Raw genomic sequence first — 27988 nt, 5'->3', positions numbered from 1 at the left:
ATAGTCTGCATCAACTTGTGACACTGAGTTTGCTACACACATTCAAGCAAGTCCCTTCCCAGAGTCATGCAAAAGTTGTCTCCATTTGTTGCTCACAATGGTTTCCAAGTTTAACATTCATATATCACTGCTGATAACATAAACAGTTGACAGCATAACCCAGGATGTGCACGAGCTGTTTTACAAATGCAGTGGTATGTATTACTATTGGGCTTAGGAGAAATAGAGAACAAAGCTTATTCCCATCATGGGGGTACTTGTCAGCACTTGGGAGCATAGGTAACTCAAGAATATTCATAGAATCATGGAACCATTCAGGTTGGAAAAGACTTATAAATCATCTAGTCCAACCTTTAAGCTAGTAGTGGTAAGCTCTAAATCTACATATTTCTTGAAGACCTCCAGGCACGGTGATTCAACCACTTCGCTGGGCAGCCTATTCCAATGCTGCACAACTTTTTCAGTAAATAAATTTCTCCTAATATCCAACGTAAACCTCCCCTGGTGCAACTTGAAGTCATTTCCCCTCGTCTGATCACATGGATAATAGTACAGTAAAATCATGTTCTCTTTTTGGATTGAGCTTCTGGTTACAGAAGTGCAGCACATGTATCTTCTGCAGAAAGTGAATGAAATAATGAACATACCGGATTGTGTTTTAGATTATTTGAGCTTTACAGGTAATCTGAGCATCCCGATCACTACATCAATAAATATAATTTACATCCCCTCCCCAGAACAACATTACCACCTAATCACCACATCTCTTCAGAATAGATGTGACATTGAATAGGCAAGTGTCATTTTGTGGATTTGTCTGCAACAATGCAAATCCATGATCTCACTCAAAAGAACTATAGGGCAAGAGAAAAGATTCTACTCTGAAAGAAGGTACAAGTTGGATGTTCTGGTCTCTTTAAGAAAAAACGGTTCAGGAAGAAGCAGAAAGGGAGAGAAGAAAGCCAGACTTCATAATTCTCAGCAGCACCAATAGGCCAACGAAGTCCATCTTTAAAGCAGACTCATCAAAAGCTCTTTTTTCATTAGAGCTTTGCAGTCTGGGATGAAAATGTCACTAGTGACTTATAAGAAGCAAAAAGTAAATTAAAGGCCAATTTCTGCCCCCCACCCCCCTCCCCCAAATTATTATCTATGAGAGTAAAAGAAAGTACCTAGGCAAGGCCAAGAGTGACACAACTATATCTGTCTTTGCTGACAGTGAAAGTCTAATTAGACTGACAAATCTTCTGTGCTATTTTCCTTTGTGAGATACACAGCAAGAAAGGATTTAGCCTGGAGCTGCACATTATGGAAAGACATTAATCAAGATTATTGGAACCTCCATCTAAAATAAAGTTAAAAGGCTGGAAAGCCCAATGGTTAAAACAAAAGGTTGAGAACCTTATTCTGAGCCATGCCAGTGAGCTGGACTCTATATTGATAATGGGCAGATACCCTCTTCTACTCTATATAAAATCATTCTGCATATTATATAACGTACACCATCATTCCATGGCTTTACAATAATAGCTGATAACATCCACAAGTAATTTATTCTTTTAAGCTCTAAGCTACAGTTTGAACAGTTTGGCAAGCATCATTATCCCCATCTTTAAGATCAAGAAATTGCAACATGCACTGGATCTGTGACAGAGTAAACATTTTCTTGTTCCTCATGGACAACATAATCCACCTATCCTCCCAGAAGGGTCCTGATCTCTTTTCCACAGAAAACTATCCGTGGTTCTGGTCTTGTGACCATAGCCATTCAATGCCATGGGGCAGAGATACTAGAAGCTTATCAGGAGCAGATCTGAAGGGTCCATACATCATCTGGAATGTATCTTGGATGCTCTGAATTGAAGGTGTTTTGGATGAAAGACTTATGTATCACCATTCATGCTTTTCCAGACTACCTTGACTTAGTAACTGACTTCAAAGGTATCTTTACACAAATCATTTGAAAACTGAATAGCTCAGCTGTGAGCTGGACAGACATTGCCACCTGAGAGCATATGACATCTAAAATGCTTTGGGCAGCAGCTTACTGAAGAAATTCTGAGCATATAAGCAGCTGCCATAGAAGCAGAAGAAATAAATGTCACTAACCCATTTTCAGACAAGTCTCCCAAACACAGAAATCATGGAGCTACTTAACTAATAATTGAAACTGTGTTTTAAATAAAGAAATATGGACACACGGAATCCTAGGACCTTTAAAAACTGCTAATGAAGCAGCCCTCCTAGACACATGGCTGTCCTGAAAGAATACATGACACAGTACTTTAATAACTCATTTAGTAACAGCCTGCATGGCATGCTACTTAACCATACGCAAGAGCTAATGGCTTGTCTTTGTGGCCTTCATAAGGCAGAAGCCGAAGTCCCAGAGAAGGTGTTATTATTACAGAAGAGTTTGGTATGTCAGGGCCAGCAGAGATTTAATACAACGCATGTCACTTGTGTATAGACCATGCCTGAATCCAGGCATAAACCATGTGTAAAAAAGTCAAATAACCATTTCTATTCAGGGACAGCACAGCACAATCCCTGTTTTGAATTCACTGAAATAAACAGTAGTTTTTCTGTCTCATTTTCAGTTAACAGAAAAAGGTCAGCTCTTTTTATCTTCCTTCAGGGCCACCCTGAAGGATATTTGAATTACAGACATTTCTATCAGAGATTTTACTACTATACAGGCATACTTCTCACCCTTTTCTCACTCAAATCCTGCTTGTCCTCTACTGATCTGAGTTTCACTGCCTTGCAAAAATAAATTTAAATTATTAAATTAATTATTAAATATAAATTTTGAAGCATAATGAAGCTATAGTCATACAATCGCCATGTGATATTTCCAATAACACTTTGTTTTGCTCTGGATGTTTGTCCAAGACTATATCTCATATTTGGGATCTTGACAAATTGAAAAGCATGTCACTGGTCAATGCAATACTGTGTATTTTAGAGCATTTCATTTTCCCAGCTATTTTAGCCTAACTGTGCTCTAAAACGCTTCTGATAGTATCCAAGCTAACTAATTGTAGGAGGTATCCTGGTGTACATTACAAACAGAAGAAATCTTTGCAGTTACCACGCTCTTTTACGCAGACAAGTGATGTGTAAGATCTAAACCCTACTGAAGTTCCCCTGGATTCTGTATCACTTTGGGATGACAGACACAGAATTCTGCACAAGCTTTATGTGCATTTCATCAAGGAGGAGTTTTAATTACTTACCTATGAAAAATAGCACAGACTGTTTTAATACATTAAAATAATAATTCTCTATACTGATTCTTGCCATTATACATTAGATGCTTTACTTTTCTTTGTAACATAGTTGGTATTTCTGCAATGGACTACCATCATTCCGTGCTGAGTAGTGTCCACATACAGAATAAACAGTACATTTTGAACCCCCAACGTGCACGATTTAAGTATAAAACAAGATATCACACATGGATACAAACTGAGAATATGAAGATGAAAAATATGGTGGTACAGATCAGCTCAATAAACAGCTGCCTTAGAACATCATCAACCTAATGACTGACAACTTTGTGCATGCATCATATGATTGAAGGAGGATTTCAATGGCATTGGAAGCATAACCTGATCTTGCTTTGTGGATGGTAACAGGAAGTAGAAAGATTCTTATGATCAAATTTAACAAGCGAGCAAAAAAAATAAAAATGCTCTAATCATGTGCTGATCAGAATGGGAAAGGAAGAGGCTAAACTGTGAATGGTCTTGAAAGTGAAGAAAAATTGTTTACTTCTGAGAAGAGAAAGAGAAGAGAAAGCTGAAGCAAGGTAATAACTAACTGTATTTGTACTGTGCATAGCCTTAGGTGGCTATATTTTACGTTCCCCAAAGAACAAACTTGTTCTATTAGATTTTTCTACCACTTAGATCTAAAGTTGTAAGCAGGCCTGACAATGGTGCTGTCTAACACTAGCAAGATAACCATTCGGCATCTCAAAAACACAGCTGGAGATACTGCCAAAACGGAAAAAGACAATTTCTTCTAACTTTTACTGTACAAATAATGCAACTTAAGCTGACAGAATCAAATTCTACCAAGAGTAAGGAAGAAAGGAGAGCCATCTGTGCTGCGGCAGCAATAAAATGGCCTGCTATTGAAATGCAGAAAGTTGTAATGGAGGTACATATTGACTTTTATCTTTCTTTCAGTGGGCAGCATGAAGTGTCAAAGAGTTATTGCTTTAATATCATCTGAGATGAGGCCATTTGTTGTGGTGCATGTGTATCCAGGAAATCATTGCTCTAACCATGTTTTTAGAAGCACTTTGACACCTTATTAAATCTTCTTGTTGCGCTTTCAGCGCATAGTGGTCTTTACAGTCCCAGTGAACTGTCTTGTAGCTTTGGCAGGAAGCTTTCTGGAAGACTTCCTCATCAAGTAAGGCAGGGTGATTTCCAGCTTCATCCAGACCACAAAGGTCCAGTGCTACTCTCTGTTACTCCCTATAGCTAAACACAGTTCTGCTGCCTTTAAAAATTATAGAAAATCTCCAACAAACTACAGTAACGAGAGCAGGATCTGGACCACAGAATTTATTCTTCTGGAGATGTAATTGTACAAAGATTTTCTCTAAAATTAGAGCAAGCTACTGAGGACAAGGAACTGTAATTCCTTTACAATTTATGACAAACAGTGATGAAATCAGGGTTAATTTCCCCTCATTTGGCTGAAACTTTATAAATCACTTATTGGATGTTTGAGGCTAGTAGTTCAACTAATCCCAGTCCTGCTACCAACTGGATTTAGTGTCAAAGGGGCTGGGGCAATGCTAAACCTTGGCTTAGAATTAATTACTCTAATAGCTGTGAATTCTACTGCAGTAAGAAGTACCTCACAGGACTGCAGAGCAGTTGAAGTTAGAAGGGACCTCTGGAGGTCTCCTGGCCCTACCCCCGGCTCAAGCAGGGTCCCCTAGAGCAGGCTGCCCAGGACCATGTCTAGACAGCTTTTGACTATCTCCAAGAAGGGAGACTCTTGGCAACCTCTGCCAGTGCTCCGTCACCCTCACAGTGAGAAAGTGTTTCATGATGCTTAGATGGAACCTTCTGTGTTTCAGTTTGTGCCCACTGCCTCTTGTCCTGCCACTGGGCACTACTGAAAAGAGCCTGGCTCTTTTTGTTATATTCTTCCTTGCAGGTGTTTGTACACATTGATTAGATGATCCCCCTGAGCCTTGTCTTCTCCAGGATGAACGGTTCCAGCTCTCAGCCTTTACTTATAGGAGAGTTGCTCCAGTTCCTTAATTATCTTTGAGGCCCGTTTCTGGACTCTCTCCAGTAGCTCCATATTTCTTTTGTACTGGGGAGCCCAGAACTGGACACAGTGCTCTGGGTGTGGCCTCACCTCCTACACAGTTAAGAGGAGGATATTTGTATTTTCTTATCCTTAGTGACTAATAATGCTAGATTAAAAATAAAGAGAATGGCCATATATACAGAAACACACACAGTAACTATTAAGTCTTCTGAAGCAGGCTTCATCAGTTAGAAAGCAAGCATGCGACCTGCATGATTCCAGATTTCAAAGTCCTTTATTTCATTATGCTTTTCTGTCTCAAGCAACAGAAATGGTTTCATGGAAGGAGATGGAATCATTTACGCATTTCCTCTAAATAGACAAAAATACACCGTTCTCTGGGGATTTAGTGAAGGCCCTCTCTGACCAATAATCCCTAGCTAGTGTCTCAACCAGTGTACATAGGTATCAATGAAAGCACGTTATTCCTGTTTGTTGAAGTTCTGATGTAAATAAAGATCGTAAAACAAATATTTTATCCTAGTTGGTAACATGACAGTACACTACTGAAACAATTTCCAAATTCTAATCCACTGCTTAGAATTGGTTATTCGCCTTATTCTTTTACCTGCACACACAAGAAGAGACGATTTAAGGTGTTTATTTCTAATCAATACCATAGTCTGGCTGCCACACAAGTGGTTCCAAAACCACTACGTTTTTAGGACTGAAAATGCTACGTTGGCATAATTAAACTAGAACATCTGAAATTCACTTTTTGTAGGAATGAGTTTTACCAAAAATGTTGAACTGCTCCATGTTGAAACAACTACATTTTGTAAGAAACTGATCTTGATAGCGTTCCCTTAAAATTTTCTAAGGGAAGGCTATAAAAGGAAAATGAAAAATGGCTCAACCTGGAAGTAATGCTCCATTTTCTCTCCATTATGAACTTCACTGTTGCAGCAGTACATATTATGGTAATAATAAATAACCATACACCAACCCCCCATAAGGCTTTGTAACTCACTTAGCAATACATTTCACAGCATATCCAACCACAGAAACAGTTAAAACCTTGTTCTCATTTCCACTGGAGTAATCTTACCTACCTAAATGGGGTTGGACTAGAACAGGAGCAAAACCAGTTGTTATTATGCTATTACATACATGTACAATAATAATTCAACTAGTTTGATCACCAGCACAAGAGGGCAGCACATTTTGTGATGATTTATCTTTCACAATATTATTAAAATAAGTTATATGGAGCATGGTTCAGAGAACATGGCTCCAGTGAACTTAAAAGTGAGCAGCAAAACAAGAGGCTAAGAACCCAAGGAAACACAGAAGACAAACTGACTCACCTGGATGCTGGGTGGTGAACGATTTTTTCGGGTTGTAGTGGTGGCCATTGTAGTTGTGGTTTCCATGACGGTAGTAGACATTTCTGGTGGTACGGAGGTTGTGGGTGTTGTTCCCAAGATGGAAGGGACTTCCCCAACTAGTCGGACACTTCCATTGATTTTAATGTTGGGGTTGTTCTCTGCTGCCATGTTCAGCACTTTCAAGCCATTGTAATAGAGACCGGAGAGCTGGCCTTGGAAGAGACGCCCTCTGTCCTTCCCTCCTATGGCTATTTGCGCCTGGGTGTTGAAGATCGTTAACTGTCGTCCTAGTGAAGGGGGTGAATAACATTATTGCTAGACATTTCCTTCACATTGTATCTTACATTGAGTCCTGGCCAGAAATGACAGACAACAAAGAAGTAGATTCATTCTTGGTAGTGTTTATGAAGACTGCAGGGTAGAAATACAGCATGGAAATGTACTGCCTAAGACTTATTAATAATAAAGATTATCCTGAAAGCAAGAACAGCTGAACCTGAACCTCATACTTCCACATCCACTCATACATCAAAACTCTGGAGGACCTTTGATTCAGTCAGAAATTTGAGCTCTAGAGTCAGACCCATTTTAAACTACAGATAACGCTTTAATATGTGGCAATTTTTCTACTATCAATTCAGATCTCAGTACCTGTCAAGCTTTAGCCCATTAAAAACCCTTCTCTTTTCACTGGTCAAAGGATAGGATTATGTCATAAAGCCACTTTTACTAATGCAAAGGGGTGGCTTCAGGAGAGTAAAACATCAAAAAAAATTGACATTGATCAACTGGATTGTGAAGAAAACTTAAGGTAGGTCCAGTTACGATCTTCTACCTGGAAGTTTTGTGTTGTGAAGTCTCACAAAGCTAAAAGGTAAAACAAAAAAACACCAAATGCAAACATTGTGATGTCTCTGAAAGAGCAAAATTCTTGAAGCAGTAAGGACAACAAAGTGCTTCAGCTGACTAACCCCCAGAATGCTATACCTGTGAATACCCTCTTACAGATGGTGAAATTCAAGTGTAGGCAGGTTAAGTGGTTTCCTCAAGGTCACACTTTGAGTATTAGGAGGGGACTGATATCATATATAATTAGAAATATATTTATTAAAAATAAATCCTTGTAACAACTGCTAATTCTAGTTTTTGCAGGCCACTTAAATCACGTTCAGCCTGGACTCTATAAATACCGCTTATGTCCTAGGCTGATTGGCTATGTTAAAAAGACAAATTGCTTCATGCCGTGAAAAGGCAGTGCCTGTAATTTCACTGCTCTTCAGAAGATTAGGGCCACGCCACCTGAAATCTGTTGAATTACCAGACATCCAGGCTGGGCAGAGCTCAGGAGTGGTATCAAAACAGCATCAAGTCTATCATCATCCAAATATTTGTGTTTTCCTATTTTTATCAAATTTGCACCATGTGTCCCCATCCCATTCCCTCTCTCCCCAGTTCTCACTCACTGCTTCCTGTCTCTAGTCCACCCTGACTAGAGGTGTAGCATGTGTAGCAAAGCACAGAGTATAACCCACTGCTCATTTCTTCACAGACAGTGGTTAAAGTAGATCAAAATACAATGGGGAGCTCACCAATTTTGGTGGTCGTCGTGGCAGGTCTCGAAGTCAAGTGGTGATGCGGTGTTGCATCATCTTATGGTGACAGGATGGACCATGGGGAAGAGAATGGGGACAAGAGAAGAAATGTATCTGAAAGGAGTTCCTGTCCCCAAAGACGGCCCTTGCTAACCAAGTAAAAGTGTATGGAGAGGGGCAAATTATGGATATATGGAGGTAGGCTGCACATCCTTTGTGCTCCTCACCCACAGGTTTGGAAATGAAACACTAGGACTTGATCAGGGTGAAGGAACTGCTTTGATGAAGAAATGAGAAATAAAAATGGAGGATATCCTACCCCTGGAAAGTGTTGAAACACTTGATGCAGTATTCTGCACCTTAGAAGGTTTTAAACTTACCAGAGGCAATTTAATTAAAACATCTAGAAACATGCACTGAAGCCACACATCCCTGGCCAAGTAAAATCAGGGCAGTTTCTCTCTTCTCCTGTCTATGAGGAAAATGCCCATCAAAACATTCAGCCTTCTCAGCCCAACTCCTCTCTAAGCCAGAGGAGGTTGCACTGTACACTGTAGAAGGCCATACTTGTCATATACCATGTTAGGTTGCTTTTCTTCCTGATAGCTCTGTCCTGTCGTGCCTTGGATTTTCTAATGGATATGCTGTCAGTTTCTTACTTCACCATGTTCTGTTCTCCTTGCATATTCCCTCCCCCTAACACTGTATTTCCCTCCATACTGTCCCTGCCCCTACATACCCAGAAATTTCATTTGCATCGTTCCCTCCTTCCCACCTTACTTATAATAGAGTGGCAGAAGACGGAGGTGAGATGTGTAAAGACCAGGGAATTATTTCACTAATCTTGAGATGTTATCCCTGAAAATGCAGGGAAGGTACTAACAATTCAAAAACTTTCCAATTCCATTACTTTCTCCCCTTGAATCAATGCTGCCTCTTTCTATTGTCTTTTATCAAAGAGAAATGATGGGTGATGGTGAAAAATTTATACTGTTCCAGTGAGGAAAGCTCCCCAAGCTGGGAAATAAAAGGGGTTCCTTCACTTTCACTGGAGGATTATAGCACTCCTCAGGATGCCATCTACTCTAACTCAAGCTCATAGTACGTGTCTGTCATATCTCTTGTTTTATTTTCAAAAATGAGTATTTAGGGCTGCAAAAAAATCACCTCTCCATTTCTAGGTCTTCCTCTGCATCTTCTAATCCTGAAAGAAAGCATACACCAGGGAGGTGGCCCCATTCCAGGTTAAAAAAAAAAAAAAAAAGAAAAAAAAGGAACTTTGATTATGAATTTTGGGGTTGTCCTTGTTTGGTAAGTGGTCTGCCAGTCCAGGAGAATTCATGCACTGCACCAAATGGTTAACACTGTAGACAGCACTGGTACTAGAACTGTTTGCTAAAAGAACAATCACTTGTTGGAGTTACCTACAACCTGTCATTCCTCGCTCTTCATGATGGTGTACACACATACGAATAAAGACAACAGGGAAAAGCATATGGAATGAGAGAAAATCATTGAGAAAATACACACAGTTCTGCCACCACAGACCTCTTCTAATAAGTCTTTTGATGATGTGGTTCTGCAGCCCTTACTCCCCCTAAGTAAAATTTATTTGGCCACTGAATTTGATTGAGGAAATGTATTTGTAAATTCTACTAGCTGTGTGAGGGTTGCAAACTTATAGCCTGCCTTTTCCACAGAGAACTCTTCCTACTGCTTAGTGTCACAGTAGAAGAAAATGACAAACGTATTTTAAGTTTGAGGTGTTTTTGTAAATATTCTGCATAGTTCAAGCTCTCACTTCTTTGTTTGCTCTCCCATTGACTTTTTCATTCAAAAAATGAATACCAATTAAAAATATCATAGAGAAATCTTAATGAAATGTAACATTTTTGTAATGCTAGGAGAGATTTTGGGCCTGAATTTGCAAACCCTAATTCGCATTAATAGTTCTTGCTTCAAAAGTAGTCACTCACATCAACGAGACTCATCTAAGTATGAGAAATTTGCTGAATTAACTACTTCCAGGATCAGTCCCTCTGATGAGATGCTTCTGGGTCTTTATTAGCTCCTCCTATTGCAGAACAGGTTGTGCCTGAAACTTAGCAGGCACCAAGTATTCTACTAATGAAATCTCTTGGTTTTATGACATCTTCAAATCACCAATTTAGGACTAACGTTTCATTTTTTAACTCACATAATCGCAGCAAAGTTATTAGTGGTTGATGTTTTGCTTATTACTCATAAAATTCAAGATTGTAAATCTGTGCTTATCTTAAAACTATTGTACACAATTTATAAAATTTAGAAAAACAACACCACCAAAAACCCACCAAACAGTAATGATGCCACTTCAGAAAGACATTGTGTTATGTTTGTTTTCCAAGAATGAAGTATTTCATTATGAACAATATAACAGTGGTACCAAAATAATACCAAACCTATGCCATTAAAAATGTCAACTAAAAAGTGTTTAATCTCACCTCACTCAAGCCAAGAACTCATATGGGGAAGACAGCTATTCTATACTTTGTTTCACTGATGAATCTATCTATTCCTTCACCCATCAGTTCATCTTGTTCCATTTTGATAGTGAGCTATGCCTTCACTCATCATCTTTATAAAGTGTTCTGACAGAAGGCTTCCACGGTACAGTAAGTATTGGATGGATGAGCAGATGGATGAGCAGATTGGTGAATGGCTAGGTAAATTATTTATTCTTTTAATTTTTTAATTTGAGTGCTACCTAAGTTGCTGAAAAAGTAGTCTACCTACTTTGGAACGAAGGAACAAAGCTGTACTGTCTCAGGTGTTGCACTGCATGATGCCATTCCCTAGTACAGAGTGTGAAGACTGACTTTCCTTTCACTCTTGTAAAAAACACGGATACACATTTCTAGCCTAAATAAAAAACAGTGCTTTAAGAGTGTCTAAAATTCCCAAATATTGTCTTTCAGACCCCGCTGCATGTGTGATTGTCTTTTAACAAAGCATCAATATCCACAAAAGGTAGACTTCAGATCAAAACTTCAGGATGGCTTACAAATGAAAGTGCCTTGGCATGCTTATAAGCTCAAACTTGGTGAAGCAACAAAATAAAAGAATTATGGAAAACTAAAAAAAGGAAAAATAAAAAGAAAAAAATGGGGTTCTCAAGCACATGAATTGCATCAAGGAATTAGACATGCATTTGTTTTAATAAAGTTGAGGCAATCATTGTCTTTAGTGTTAAAGGGACTTTAGCAATTCAAACTTACCAAAATTATCCACTTTTTAGTGACAAACTTTATTTATTTATTTTAGTTTGATCTTGTAAATTAATAGGGCAGCCCACTGAGACTCAATAAGCATTTTCTGTATACCTTTATCTTAATATCTTCTTAGTAGTTGGCTGAAATTCGCTGTTCCATAAAACCATTATGGCTTTAGTTACACATGTAATTTCACTTACTTTCGCAAATATTTTAGCTTTTGTTACAAACATTACTCAGTTGAAGACCAAACCTGAAAAGCAGGCAACACTGTCAGCTCTCACTGAAGTCAATGGGAACTGAGTTTGCACAGCACTTTGCAGGATCAGATCCCTCATAAAAAATACTTTGACTGCAGCTGTCCACATTTTTTGTGGATTTAACATAATCTTTGCTAGCTAAATCAATTTGCTAATCCAGCTGCAGAAAGAAGTTAGCAGATAAACGATATTTTTCCCATCCTACAAAATACTTTTCCCTCTTGGAAAATGCAGTAACACTCATAGTCTATGTCAATACAGAAAATGCAAGATCTGAGTTCAAAGGTCACCCCTTTTTTTTTTTTTTAATCAGCAGTACTTTCTTTAAAGGAAACCAGAGAAGATTGTGTTCTGCTTTTCCAAGACTTCAAGGAAATAAACTAGTTCCAGTGACTTTTTATTTTAAATAGCACAGGTAGTATAGATAAATAGTACCCCTATCTTACTCCCCACAGTTTAGCCCAGTCTAAACCCTGCTGAAATCAGTGAGAGTTATTCTGTTACCTTCAACCAGCTTTGGAATGGGCTCTACTTCCAAGATTTTATTTTTTCACTAAACTCTTGATAAAAGAACATTACTGTTCTGGTGCAAGTCCCATTTCAGCAGGTCACTGAAGTGTACGCTCAAGCCAATTGGACTTACGATGCATGTTGGTAAGTCTTTAGCTGAACTGAGGCCAATTACCCGATGCAAGCCCACAAAACTTAATAGCACTACCTGAGAATAATTTAGGGAAGAATTTGACCCATAACTTAGAAAAACGTGTCATTTGAGTGTTGCAACTGCACTTCAGATACAGAATAAAAGTGACAGAACAATCATCTTTCTCTGTCTCCTTCACTGTAGTTTAAAGGAAAACATTAAAAAATGTTTTCTTTACAAAATTTTTAAAAATTGTTTGATTATGTGAATACAATTAGAAAACACATAGCCATAGCGGCTAATGAAACTAATGAGAAAAAAAAAATAGAGGAAGTGGTTTAACAAGTAGGTTTGAAGTTTTGTGTTTTTTTTTAATGAAAACTTTGATAATAAAGATAGAAATGTAGTTTAAAAACAAACCAAAACAGGAAGATCATGCAGTGGTTAAATTGCCATAATACATGTTGTTGCTCTTCTCCTTTCTTCTTCTTCATTTTTTTTTTAAATGCCTCCTGCTAAATTTTTTGCTTGTTTGTCATTACTGTGATAGCAAGCTCAGAATTTCGTCCCTTTAACTGCGTTTTAATAGCAATGTATTATAGCATGATTTATCAACATATGGCAGGTGGAAGCTGACACAAATTATAATGAAAATTAAAACAGTCATTTATGCAGCAGGCGATTATCATTTAAGAAACATTTATTTGCAGGCTTTAAAAATGAGGGTTTAGAATCAAATGGGTTTAAAATGAAAGTTTTAATGACTATTACCTTTTTCCTGCAGCCACTCCTCTACGGGCCGGTTATATTTGAAGGGGATTTTCTGTTTTACCATTTGGAACCGTTCACTATCAGTGTTCCCTTTAAAGTTTAAAAAACAGCTTAAAAACAATCTGAAAAGTCAATGAAATGGTTAACACATCCTAGATTGATAGTTTATGACCTTATTTAGCTATAAATAAATAAGTGCGTGTGTGCGTACATATATATTAGAAAAGAAAGAGTTTTATCTTTAGTATGGTGGAGAATAGTTATACATCCAATTGCCTGAGGTTCTGGAAGGTCAAACAAGTTAAATCCCATGAATAACATCTCTCTTTAGTTCTCAGAGTATTTGTTTATCCAGATTGGTTAAAAGGCATGTATAATTTGTCCGGGACATGAGACCTTGAGTGAACTCAATGACATGAATTAAAACATTTTGATCAGACTCTAGATCTGATGACAAAAGAATATGGCAGAATATGTCAGTTACACAAACATATAAATAGTACTATTTTGATAAACCTTCTTGCAGTAGTAGGAGATATGTGTTAGGACTAGAAACCCAGTAAACAAAAAAAAAAGTACTGAAGAAATTAGAAGAAATTAATATTGAAAAGATGTAACAGAAGCAGATTAAAAAAAAATCAAAGAGTAGGAAGATAGAAAAAAAAACTAAAATTAAAAAAAATGAAGAGTTGTTAATTAAAGATATATGAGGGCGTGTGTCTGTTTACCAAAGACTTGGGTCTTTTGCCGGAGGAAAACAAAAGCTTGGAAACTAAAATGAAAGTAGAATGATTACTCAAAATGTAAACTCTGGCAAATACAGTTCTATTGCTCCATGTTGATGGATAATAGCATTATTCAGTAAAGTGCATTTTGGAGGAAAACCCTCATCATTTCCACAGTGTATGATACAGATAGGAATAAGATTCATACAAAGTCATTGTCCAAATTCACTGGTTATTGAAAAAAAATCAGGTACCAATCAGAAGAGATGGTCTAACCTTTAGTAGAAAGGAGCAGTTCAGTTTGATAGTGTTAGGAGTGACAGTAAACAAGTGCCATCATTCTGTTTTTCTTTTCTTCAGCTACAGTCACTTTATGACTCATTCTAGTATTTGCTTCATGTATTATTTTTATAAAAGCTCTTTAGTCAGACAGGCATAAAAAGAGCGCTTCCTTTGGGGAAAATGAATAAAGATAATACTGAGAAAACTAGAAAACTAGAGTAAGCCCCCAGCTTACCACAGTAATACTACCACCAACAGAAGTCCTGCTAGTCAGTAGTGCTCCAATACGTGTGCAATAAATGGCAGTGCAAGAGTCACAACTGTTCTGCAGAATCTGCAGTGCATCTTTTGAAATCCCACAAATAAATAACCTAAAGGGGCTTCATATTTATTTGACTTTCTGAAAGAGATGCTGAAATCTTTTTTCAATGTAAAGACACGTCTAGAAAAAAATATAGAGATTATATATATATATATGACCAACTGCTGGCAGGATGCTCTACCTGCCAACAGCAGACACTTACAAACTTCAAACACTACGACTGGTGAATTGTGTGTGCTCAATAATCCTTACTCTTTAACTGTTGTTCGGAAAATGCTGATAGTCTGTGTGAGGTACCTGCTGACTATCCCCTCCAGGATCAGTTTGTCACTTCTGATTTTCTGGAAGAGGTTGGAGGCATTACTGTGATATACTGGCAACATTCCTGCAAGGATTCACATTCGCTATAGCAGGGACTTAACATTCAGGGTATTTGTAAAAATCATCTTCACCTCTTTAACCTCCAATGTAACGCAGACAGTAAACTGGATTTGCCTTAATATCAACATCTATAACCATGAACATTCAGGAGTCTTGCTGCTTATTTGAGGCAACAGGCAAAACAATGTAAAAACTTCTAAGAAGGGCTTTACTGGTCTGACCCCTTATCACCTCCCTGGAAAGGTGTCTACTTTTTTTCTTCCATGTAACCGATCCATTGTGGGAAACTGCTATTCTCCACAGCAGAAAGATCTAATTAGGCACTAGCTGACGCATGCTGATGGTACCAGTTTCTCTGTCCCATGTCAGATGCCTGCTGTGTACAATTGGTTACTCTGATAAACTAGAAGGAAAAGATAAAATACTAGAAACACGCTCTGTTGGTCATGCACCAAATAACATCAAACAGTGTGGTGACTGGGAGTCATTCACAGACATTAGGTTACCTTTAAGTACATTCCCAGCTCTCGTAATTCATCACCACTACCAAAAGGTACCGATAGTCACTCCTGTACTTCTGTGAAGACAGATTCACAAACAGAAAACTTGAATCATGTTCAGTACAGGATCTACTCACAGGACAGGAAACATACCTAATTTGAGGAGAACTGAAACAAAAGTAATAAAGTCAAGCTTACTATGAAAATAATTTCTTTCTTATGAACAATTAGCAAGGCATTCTGCTTATCCATTAGGCCTTCTTACAACACACTAATCCACATATTTCTTCACCAAACCAGCCAAATCTGGTAAATGTAATCACAGAAATTCTGCATCTCTTTTAGGATATTTTTGTTTTCAGCAGGGATATTTTTCACTGTGTAAGAAAGGAGTACTAGGTTTTGAAAGACACTCGGGAGGTGTTTCAATGGGACTTAGAGTCCTAAATTTCTACATAAACTACTAAATTAGCCTGTCAACCCAGACTTGAACACTTATGAAGAATCTGCTACTACACCTGTATTGCATAGGATATAGTACAGTATAGTTTCAGTAGAAATGGATGTTATTCAACACTTCAGATTATATATTTTGAGTGAGGACTCCTGGTTAGATTAAATTGTACTGAAATGTCAATGTTGATGAGCAGGAACAATTTCTATGGGGCCAAAGAAATTTTATAGCACACTTTATTTGGAACAAAAAATCTCCACTGGCTTCACTCAATATATATGTAAGCAACCTTTTACCAGAGTCAATGAATTATTTTTCAGAATAAAGAATGATCCAGTGTTCATAGGAACACAAGCATCAGCCCAATGACTGGCATGGAGTGCTTCTTCTGTTTAGAGGGCTGACTGTAGAAGGGAAGAAATGTAGTGAATTTAAATTTCTCAGAAACAGAGCATCTCACAAGAACAGGCCAGCAAGACTGAGGTAAAAAGGAAATGGGACGATGAAAGAATGACAGATAAAATGGGTTTCTTGTAATACAGTCCTAGACCTTCAAGAAAGCCAGAAATGACAACTATTGCCCACCACATCTTTAAAGACTTTTTAAAAAAAATCAGGTTTAATTTAATTTTATAATTACTGTTATTAGGTAGATATATTCAACAAAATTAATATATGTATAAAAATCATACCTTTAAAATCTATGAAAAACTGGAGGACATTAGAAAATTCAAATAGATTTAAATTGCAATATTAGTACCTGAGCTATTTTTTTTTTGTTTTGGCTTCGCTTTTATATTTTATTTCAGACATTAGTGAGAATGAGTTTTAAAAACACGTGCATGAGAACGTGTTCACTGATATACCCAGTTACAATATAGAGTTAAAAAACATGTTTTGCCTTGTTAAGAGCTAGGGATGTTAGGTAAATACCATTAAACACATACAATTATTAAATTAATTTTGACTTTGAGTTGTGCTTTAAAAAAATAAACACAGCACTTGATATGAGAATTCAAAAAGGAAATATGGTTTGCAAAACAATGTGACGTAAATTCAACGTGAAGTAAACTCATTGGCCCTCTCACAGCTGAGCTACATAATATGATTACGCAGGATTCTTGTCTGTCTTCATATACAGAAATTTTCAGTAAAGATCCTTTTGTGACCTCAGTGCAATGCCTTTCTAGAGCTAAATGACACATACGTTCACATGTTTGAAAAATCCCTTCAACTCACATAATCTGGACTCCTTTTTTTCCCTCTTTGAGTCCAGCTCAGATTCAAGGCCTTACTTCAGAAAAGAACGTGTAAATAAAAGGTCATTTTAGTTTAATTTAGAAAATACACTTAATCCCATAGTTCTTTTGCAATCAAAATCCATGTGGGTCTCAAAGGTCTGCAGGACATAATTTGTTATAATAAAGTTGTGTTAATTAGTTTTGCTACTTGTGATTGACTAAATATTTTTCCTCCCATAGGTAGTAGTTGTTTAAATACCAGTAGCAATAGCAACTGATCATTTAAAATAATCTCCATGCTTTTTCTTTCTTCCGCACAACAAATTCCTGTCTATTAATAACACTTACGATCTGCTTCATGACTCAGCTTCATCTAAAAAACCCTCAGAAATGCATTCCTTCACCTAGTTTTTCTCTTTTCTTATGCAAAATTCTGTAACACAGTCAAATCTAGATATGTGATGACTAGTATAAAACAATTGTTTTCCTTTTAATGCTCACATGTGAGATTAACAGAAATCCAGCTACATCTCCTAAGTAATTACATAGATATTGGAAACAGAGATATCTGAAAACCTCAGTTTTCCAACAAACTGCTAAGTATTGAGGTTCCTATGTCCTTCAGGATTCTAATGGTAGTATTTTGAAATCTTCTGGATCTCAGTCTTTTTTTAACCTGAATATTCAAAATATTTCAAGTACCACAGACGTTCCTGATGAAAGAATATTTTGGAGAGGAATCTGGCAGAAGAGACAGATCTGTTTGTTTGTTCCCCCTGCCACAAGAAAGCCTGGCAGCTAAATCATAAAAATCACAGCCTGCTGGTTAAATATGATCAGTTGCCAGTCTTCTGTTTTCTTTTCTGAAACCCTCAGTGTGCTCCTGCTCCACTGACTATACAGATAAATCAGATTCACTTCTAGCTTTAGCTCTTGATAATTTTCAAATTAGATCAAACTATAATGGGAAAAATCAACAGAACTTGCTTCTGCTAATCACTATTAGCAGTTCCCCCAGGAAATGCTTTTGATACAGCGTAACAGTCCAGAGGGAGATATTTTAAATTTACCCATGAGCAAAGCAGAATTTTCCTCCCAAACCCTACAACACTGGATGACATTTTGCTTGCTGTCTCATGGTTCCTTTAAGAAAACAATCAATCTTTATTGCATTACGCCTATTTCTAAACCAAAATGGATTCTTAAGCCAAAGAAAGTAAAAGAGCAATTGAAGCACTGAAAAATGTTTCTTCTTGGCCTAGATACCAATCACGATGATTTACTGCCTCTTTGGTAAGGAAGAGAAAAGCTGAAAGGTTCTAGCAAATTGCACTGGGCAGAAAGAAAGTGCCTGTTTCCAGGTGGAATATTAATACAACCTGATGTGTTGTCAAGTCTGTGAAGATGCTAAGAAGAATATCATAAGAAAACATTCATCTGTCCTAAATTAATGCCAAAGGCTGTTTCATGAAGAGAAAATACAGCAGCAATGTCTTCTTCTTTGATTATAAGTTTTTAAAAACAAGGAGACATATAATCTAATAAGCACTTATTAAATGAAAGGCTATATGGTGACACTAATGATTTAAGAAAATGTTACGAGATCAGTCCTCAACGTTTAAACTGATTCCATATCCCTTTTCCTTAATGTAGATGGAATTTCAGTGGGAGGACCAGTAAGTAGTTCGTGTTTGATAGCTTTATTCACCCAACAGCTTTTGATATGAGCTCCCTTTGAGCTTTATGGATGCCCATAATCTCAACATGATTTATATACAATTAATTGACATGAATATGGGAGAACGGCATGGTAGCCTGCAAAGTTGACCTTAAGAGTGCTAAATCCACTACTGACATAAACTGATTCAGTTCAGTTTAGCCCCCAAATTCCTCTAGAGCTGATGAAATGTGCTCTGGAAAAGGAGGCTCACATGTATCAAGGAGAAATGACCATTTCACTCTAATATTTAATAAAAGGCACAGACTTTGACAGCTTCAAAAGTTACGGAAGTACATTTGTGATAGACACACTGTACCTATTTAACCATTTCTGTTTGCAAGCAGATGCACTTAAAAACTTACAGTATTCTGAATAGTCCCATTTTCTCATTTCTTTAAATACGTGTTTTGCTCTGAACACTATTAAGTAAAGCTATTATTTGTTATCACTTTACATTCAGCAGGGAAACTGACACAAGCCTATTAGTAAAGTTCATATTTACAACTTGAACCTTCCCTCTTCCATAAATCAGGAAGGAATAATGACACTATAGCTGGCACTAAAATAAAGCCTATTTTTGCATAGCTGTATATTTTGCTGTATTACTGTAAAGCCATATTGTGGTTTATGTTATATAACACAGGGAGTGTTTGCATCAAAATCAAAACATGTAAAAAACGTCTACTCGCAGTGGTTTTTATAAAACACTTGGAAAAAGTCCAAACTTGAAACCACAGATGTGACTTACACAGAAATGAAGTAAGACAGCCATGAAACTAAACAAAATAATTATAAGGTAGGTGATCTGGAATCTGTCTTTGCAACTACCACAAATTGTCCCTCTACAAATTCTTGCAAAGGTTCATTTTTGCCTTATGTAAGAAGATATTATGGAAGATTAATTGAAATTTGTGATTTTGTTTTGTTTAAGGAGACTGAAGAATAGCCAAGTCTTGACATTGTTTATTTTTGCTTCAGCTCTTGGATATTGTGTTTTCCCTTCTGTCTGCATTGTTAGATTAAGGTGCATCTTTTGTATTGAATTCTCATTTTATTTCCTGTTCTTGTTTTCCCTTTAGTCCTGGATGCCCTTGACTTTTATCTTTAATTCCCTCTGATCACTTTGTTTGCGGGGAGCCACACCTTTCCTTTCGTTCATCTCACTGTGGAATGGAGTTAAAAGATGACCTTCACACTGCAGCTCTCCTCAGCTCACTGCCCTCATGACAAAAGACAACGAGGTCTCTGTAGCATAAGTACTAAAAATAGGAAAGAGAATTATCTAGGAAGACTACAAAAACAAAAGCTACTCCCCTGATGGGGCATCTGAAGTGGTTTCTAAGTTTCTACTGCATCACCACGAGGTTTTTTGCTGTGGCCACTCTCTACTCTATTTCGATCTCTCCTGATGTTTACTTTTTCAAATCTACCATCTCTCTACTTCAGGTACTCAGATTCAGTATGCTAGCTACAAATTGTTTTTTAAACCATTTTAAACTAAATAATTCTGGATTTTAATGCAAAAAATGTAGGCGCTAAATTCAAAGCAAGGCAGCATGTAGGCCAAAATCACTGGGAAATTTGGAGGCAAACTAGGAGATTAGGGTTTAAATGTTAGTAACATTTTAAGCTCCCTAATGTTACTAACTAGTTAATGTCAATTAACTAAATATTAGTAACATTTTAAGATTAATATTTCAGTCCTGTCTTGTATGGCTGAGAAAATGAGTGCCTTGCCCCTGATAATCTAACCCAGAACCACAATAAAAGCAAAACTAAAAGAAAACTCAGACTAGCAAAGGTGGAAGTTAATCAAACTTTTTCAAGGGTGCAAAAGAAAAGTTAGTTTTGGAAAAATGTGGTCCAGATTTTATATGACAGATTATACTGAATCATCTCTGTCCTAAAGAAGCTGAGGTCATAGTCATGAAATATCAGTCTCCTTTAGTTCTCTTGATTTATATTAAAAAAGTGAACTAGGGTACAGTATAGAGAAGGAAGCCACCAGTTCAACCTTTTTTTTTTTTTTTTTTTTTTTTTTTACATATATGAAAAAAATTGAGTGTCTGTATTACCATATCCTTGGGACATTCTGTAAGTAATGTGTAAATTGTTTTTTCACTGTCCAGGTCCAAATTAAGCCCCAAGTCAGGCAGCCAAAGCTAAAGTGACTATTAAAGAACAACCGAAACTAAACTACATATTGATCTTTCCAATTTAAACCAGAGCAAATTTCATTTTGTGGGAAGAGATATGAGACAGAGATCTGGGAATTGCTTAGCTAAGTTGTAGATATGCAAGTCAGGGTAGGGAAACACTGTAGTTTACACTGTAGGGAAAACTGTAGTTTACAGGTATTGGCTTAAACCTGGAGTTTCGTGAATGCAGCTGTATTGCTTTCAGGGTCAATACAAGATTGAAAACAGAACAATAGCCTTTTCGTGTTACAGAATCTCAGGTAAGAAAGCCTGTGGCCTTACTACACCTGCTTCATAAATGTCTCACTATCACACTCCTGAAAACAAGAGCATACAGTTAGACCACTAGCTTAGGTTTGACAAAGCCAACAGGGAGATAGGGCTAGAAAGTCCAGTCAAAGTTGAACCTCCTCGGGCTCCGTGTGCTGTGCTCCCTGCTCTTGATATTTACTGGCCATTACACCAAAAACAAGGCTCGCTGTTGGAAGGTGCTGAAAGGCCCTCCAGTAGCTATGCAGGAACTGGCTCAGCTCCAGCAGAACTTCCCACTCTCTGCCCTGGTGCTGGCAGCGATGAAGCTGGGTTGCCTCCACCAGAAACTTTCAGCTGTTTGTTTCTCATTTCCCTGTGCACCTATTATCAGGGAGATTATATGGGGAGCTGAATATACAACAAATGGAGAAAGCATGTTCAGTACCTTCCCAGGGCTACAGCTTGGAGAGGCTGCTCAGTCAGTGATGTTAATGAGAATGTTGACTACAAAAAGCATTTAGTCAAATATGCAGTGGGGACTGGAAAGCTGACCAGTGAGAAGTAACAGAAATGTAAAAATCCTATGGAAGGGAGGCAAGTTCCCTAGGGTAAGTGCCAGGAAATCACAGAATCATCTAGGTTGGAAGAGACCTCCAAGATCACCCAGTCCAACCTCAGCCCTAACACTAACAAGTCCTCCACTAAACCATATCACTAAGGGCTACATCTAAACGTCTTTTAAAGACCTCCAGGGATGGCGACTCAACCACCTCCCTGGGCAGTCCATTCCAATGCCTAACAACCCCTTCAGTAAAGAAGTCCTTCCTAACATCCAACCCAAACCTCCCCTGGCGCAACTTTAGCCCATTCCCCCTTGTCCTGTCACCAGGCACGTGGGAGAACAGACCAACCCCCACCTCGCTACAGCCTCCTTTAAGGTACCTGTAGAGTGCGATAAGGTTGCCCCTGAGCCTCCTCTTCTAATAACTAAAAGCAAGTAAGAAACTGATGAAAGAAGTTTATTAAGAAGTACTTCCTATTAAGACTGCATATTACACAGTGCTAGTCTCCTCAGGGAAATTCTTGCATTATTTAAAATTATACTTGATAACGCCTCATAGAATATGGTGGGGGATATCAGTTGATTACGGAACAGAATAAACGGGACCAACCATGTTTTTCCCATCTCTGTTTGCTACAAATCTGCAAACTTTGCCTCCTCTTGAAATAATTTCTTCTGTTTGCACTGCCCTAGAAATAGCAAAGAATTCCAGGTCTCTGTAGTAACCCAGTAAGCCTTCTCAAAGAGAGGCGCAGTTCATAAAGCCAAGCCAAGAAACAGAGGCACAGGAAACATCCTGTGAAAAAATCATTACTGAATAACAGAGCGTTAGAAGTTAGGTGGACCTGTGGGAAAAGGTACTTGCAGTTTTTGTAGGTATGCTTTTTCCACTCTAACCTTTTAAATCAATTGCTTTCTTGGAAGTGACCTGAGCTGTGCAAACTGCTATGGAAAAGGTAGTAGTGAAGGGGCAAAATACTACTCAGTCTGCACATGTCAGACTGTTATGCAGAGTGAATCTCACTATGAATTTGTGCAAGTTTCCATCTCCATAGTGCTCCAGGTACTTAGTGACTAATAGTGAAGACGTAGGTTGGCTGATCCAGAAAGGTTTTAATACTCAGTGCATTTTATAATATTTTATTTTGAATATAAGGTAAATTGAGGCTTTAACCCCACATTACCGATCAGAAAACTGTTGATTTTAGTAAGATCATTGCCCACCATCACAAAGAACGGCACATATACAGCTAAGACTGGAGTTCAGGAACCTCTGGCTTCCAGTTCTGTCTGGTCCCTTTCATTTCTGACCACCCTTTCACACAGTTGCTCTGCTTCGGTCCTCAGTAACACCATTGGATTTCAATGACTTTCTGCTCTCCAGTGTCTTTTAGTGAGCGGGGAGAAGGCTGATGTGGATGCGTGAGCCCCTTCTGTCACTGCATGTCAGCTGTGTCAACCTGGGATTACAGCTGGCACTGTTCTTTCTGGAGGCAATAAGATCAGAAAAGCACAAAGTTGTTGTTCAAGCCCCTGATCCCCCAGGCAAGATGTTTGTTCTCTCTCACTCTGTGAGTGTATGTGTGTACGGCGGGGCTGTGTGTGTGTTTATATTAAAGAGAGAGAGACAGGGACAGAAGGGGAGGGAGAGAAAAGACACAATATTATAGCAGCTCCATTTGACCACAAAAACTGAAACAGTACTAACCCAGGAGAGAAACGTAACTATATTAATGTCTGTGAGTTCACTGCACTGTGCTGTCTAGCAGAATTCCTACTTTCCAGCAATCTTATTTAGCCTGATTCTATATCTGAGAAATATTTCTCCGTCTTTCTCTGCACCACATTATACAGATACATTATATGTTTCTGCAGATAACTGAACCCATTATAATTCATCTTCCTTTAACAAACAAGAAATCTATCAGAAATTTTTGATGATAGTGCTTATGCTTGGTACCTGGACATTCATACAGTCATGGACCAGTGGGCGCAAACAGGTAGAATCATTAAGGCTGAGAAAGACACAGTTCACCGCATTTGAATATTCAGTCAGGATTATCATGCTTATGTGAGCAGCCATGTACTTTAACCTGGAATTGTTAGCAAGACCAAGCTATCAGGACATAGCTACATCTCTTCAAGTGTAATGACTGTTCCTAGAAAATAGCATGGTGATGACTTTACCAAGAAGCGTGCTGGATGTCAAAGAGAGGCAAGAGAAAATAACATGGCCTGGATCCCTATGGGAATGCAATATATCTGTTTTTCACCACAGTATCTCAGGGTCAGGGACTCAAAGGCCTGCAGTGACTGTAGGAATTTTATCCCAGTATTTAAGGAAATCCCTCAGCTCAGGGGGTTTACATCAGATGTGCGAAGGGTAAGAACACCTCCGCAGAAAGATGCATCAGTGCTCTATGGATGCTATATCTTGGCATACTTTAAGTCATTATTCTGACATATAGCATGTCTACAACTGGGGAAGTGTAAAGCTCATCTCCTCCCTAGTTATGCTGCATGCCATACTGCCACTGTCAAAGGTTAACATGGCCTTTTAGAAGTATTCATTCTGTGTTGGTAGAATTTCTCTTACAGGGAATAGTAGTCTGTAGAACTAAGCTTAGAGGAAAGAACTGCAATTTGAGAATCAAGATCATCAGTGGAAAAAGAATCAGAGATGGAGGAAAAGTTAGAAATGCGCCTTAACTGCCTAAGTTTTGTTTTGTGTTATATTCTGGAGCAATATTTTTACAATGTAGCACAGTAACTTCTATCAAATTCCAGCTGAAGAGGGAGCAGGAATATTTCCACATCATTGTGTCTCCCTGGATAAATTAATGAGGGAAAAAAGAAAGCATTTGCTTTCCTATGAAGTAATACAAATGCAATGACTGTAGACAAGATATAAACACGTATTGTTTATGTGACCTTGTGTTTCAGGTCACAAACTAAGCCCAAGGGTAGAATAAAACTTCTCAGAAGGACATCTTTCAAGGCACATTTTTATTGTTACCATGGTGGATTTACTATCGTTCTCTGAAGTATCAGCCACTTGTTTGTTCTCTGGCTCAAGAAGATGATTAGATGGACAAGCAGGCTCTGAGAGGACAGAATAGAAACTATTCTGAATCCAGAACCATTGCAGAGAAGTGTCATTTGGACCATTCTAGCAAATTTTCTTCTTTTGTATTTGGTATTCATCTATAGATTGGACTCTCTGGACATCTAGTCTGATGTTCAGTTTTAGTGCTTGCAGCAATATAATACATATGCCTGTTCTTTTGGACCACACTGACAAAAAGTTTCCTCAAATTGTCAGTGCTTTCTGACAGCAATTTCTTTACCCAAGGCTATAAACAAGAGAAAGTATTTTGGCTAACTGAAATCTAATACTGCCTCTGTGGCATATATTTAAATGTTAGGACAACCTTTTAGGTGGCTGTTATGCAGTAGTACTAAAAGACTGCTACGTAAACATATTTGTCATTCCTTCCCCCCTCTTTCCCATAGCTCAAGGACTCTCTGTGGGATCCTACATAGGAATTAGACAATCATGGCTACTTGCATGAAGGTACCATTCTATATGTACACTTCCTTAGGTAAACTCTTTCTTCTTTTAGTCCTACTGCTGTTAAGTAATTCTGTACTATCTGTTCTGCCTAGTTAGCTCACACTCCTGTATAAGAAACCAAGCATCTCCGTCTTGCTTAATGCTAAGCTTACAGAAATGCTGGTGCTTGATAGACTACCACTCACGTGGGCTTGAGCTATTTGGTGAAGTTAAGGCTGCATCTCATGCAGAATGATTGAGTGCAGCATGTTGTAAAAGCCTGGACCAGTTTTAAGAAATGAAACTCTGACAGGAAGGATGAGTATTGAAAGTTGCAACATAGTCACTTTGTTCTTTTTTCCTCTGTCGTTCCTCTCCTTTTTCCTCAAAGACAAAATTCAGAAGACAGACAAGCCCTACCACACCTCCATGCAACTATTTGGGCATAAGGACAACATTGAAAAGAACCACAGCATTATTCTTGTGGGAAAGCAAAAGACAAAGTATACAAAAGTGAAACTGTGAGCGTAGTGGCAATATTTACATAACTTTTTTTTATCATGTGAGATTCTATCCCATCACTCTGTATGGATGTGCATGCATTAACATGTGTGCATGGGTGTTTCTGCACAAATTCCAAAGTACATTTTTTTGTTGGTGTCTTAGTATGTGTAAGTTTATATCTTAGTGGGTACAGGGTCCCAAAACTGAGTGCTCGTCTCACGTATCCATATTTATCTGTTTTTCTACCTTATAAATATGTTATAGATGTTATGGCCCTAGAGTGACAAGCTACAATCAACTCTTGATTTCATCAACTTGTCATGCTTTAATCATCCCTCTTGGCAGATCTTTCAACATATGTCACAGTACTCCCTTCAGAATGTGTTTTTCCAATGCTGTTTTATTAACCTTGTCTTTTTATATGTTTTAGCCTCATTATAAAACGCAGTAAATCTGTCAAAGGTACTTTACATGCTGTCTCTAATTCATGCTGATAGGAAGCATCTATGAGCTCATTTAAGTCCCACAAAATGAGTACGATATGAAAAATCAAAACCCACAAACAAGTGTATGACAGGAACTCTGGGGATCACATTCAACCCACAAGGCTAATCGAAATTCAGCGCTCTTGTTCTTAACTCATTACCCACTGACAGGGGCATTTGGATAGGAAAATATTAAAACCACAGCGGGATCTGGCAGTACCACAAAGACATCCCTTCAGCTTGCACATCAAACAATAGGATTTATTAATGACTGCAAGTGGTAATGTACAAGATCCACATGCTTCTTCATGGAAACAACTCGATTCAGCCAAGTTTCTTATTACCTTGGTTTCGGTATCAGTGAGAAGAGATCATAACAAGTCTAAAGAAGGGAAAGGAGAACTAAAGGGCACAAGAAGGCAGAAACTTGAGTTGGGGGTGGTAGAAAGTAGCTGCCAAAAAGAAGAGATGCTAAAATCACTTTGAAGCAGACAGGAGTTTGGGGGAGGAGGAGCCATGCTCTGCAAGGACAGAAAGCTACCTGTTTCCTCTAATAAGGCTCATCAACCAAATATTTGGAAATCATTCAAGTAATACAAGAGAAGCCGTGCAGAGGTACTCTGCAAGGATAATAAAAAACTTAGAAAGGAAGAACATTTTGCAGTGGCTCAGACATCCCACTTAGTTCTGCTTTTGCGTTTTCCTTGTTAATGTCCCAATCAGCATCGGACTCGGCATTATTGAGCTCATGAGAACTAATAATCACAGTATTTGCATATCATCTCCAATATCAGAGGACATATTACCTGATGAATGAGTATGTAGTCTTCTCTTAAATCCTCCAGTGATGATACTATTAGACTATCCAAACCTCTCCACCTTCTTGGCTAATGCATTACAAATTAAATAAAGCAAAGGTGGGAGAGGTAATATCCCTTATTAGGCCAATTGATACATTTTGAAAATACAGAGAAGCTTTCAGAAACACAGGACCTTAAAGAAAGCTTCTTTGCAGAGGGAGAAAAAGAAAATGCCACTAATGAAAGAACTAGGGGAACCTGCATATCCAGAAGCAAGGCTGCTTTTTACTGTGGTACTGGACTGACTCATAAAGACTCTGTCTCCAGAAATCCTGCCTTGGCTATATTCAAAGACTATTACGGGTATAACACACTATTTCTCCATAATTAATTAAGGCATTTCTATTTCCTAAAAGATTAGTGTTATCTCTGGTTTGCATACAGGAGGGTTAAGTTACCTGAGTTCAGATGGTCAGTTGGTAACAAAAGCAGAGTTAGCTCAGACCCCTGCTCTACTCTCGGGAAATCTACCATGTCCCTGCATTCAGCATCAAGCCGGTGAGACATACCCAAGCCAGCATGCACGAGGCATCTGGATGTAACCTTGTGTGACCTCATGTTTCTAGGACAAGATGGGGACTAATATATAAAAATCGGCAGATATGCCTAGAAGCTGTTTCCTACTGCTCCGCTCCATGCTTCACATCAAACAAATCCCTGCTAAATTTTGTCCTTAACAACTACAACAATCACTGAATTATCTGAGGAAATTCCTCATCATAACAAGCTCTTGTATGTTTTGTGTAATTCCTTTACAAATA

General features: G+C 38.1%; 1 protein-coding gene across 29 annotated transcripts in view; it reads right to left on the bottom strand.

Moving 5' to 3' along the window:
• NRXN3 (neurexin 3) overlaps window positions 1–27988 on the bottom strand; it is a 1012648-nt gene that overhangs the window by 101579 nt on the left and 883081 nt on the right. For 17 of the 29 annotated variants that reach the window (XM_066997130.1, XM_066997141.1, XM_066997143.1 and 14 more), the window contains 3 exons: window positions 13189–13278; window positions 8261–8320; window positions 6651–6958 (listed from right to left, as the gene is read on the bottom strand). In XM_066997130.1, coding sequence (XP_066853231.1) covers window positions 6651–6958; window positions 8261–8320; window positions 13189–13278 — 458 coding nt within the window. Of the gene's footprint in view, window positions 1–6638; window positions 6959–8260; window positions 8321–13188; window positions 13279–27988 lie in introns of all 29 variants that reach the window. The other 12 variants (XM_066997145.1, XM_066997148.1, XM_066997133.1 and 9 more) reach the window with 3 other exon arrangements.

The sequence above is a fragment of the Anser cygnoides genome, chromosome 5, assembly GCF_040182565.1.
Source record: "Anser cygnoides isolate HZ-2024a breed goose chromosome 5, Taihu_goose_T2T_genome, whole genome shotgun sequence".
In the NCBI taxonomy this organism is placed as follows: Eukaryota; Metazoa; Chordata; class Aves; order Anseriformes; family Anatidae; genus Anser; species Anser cygnoides.
The sequence above is the reverse complement of the archived record's forward strand: the minus strand, read 5'-3'. Positions and strand labels throughout refer to the sequence as shown.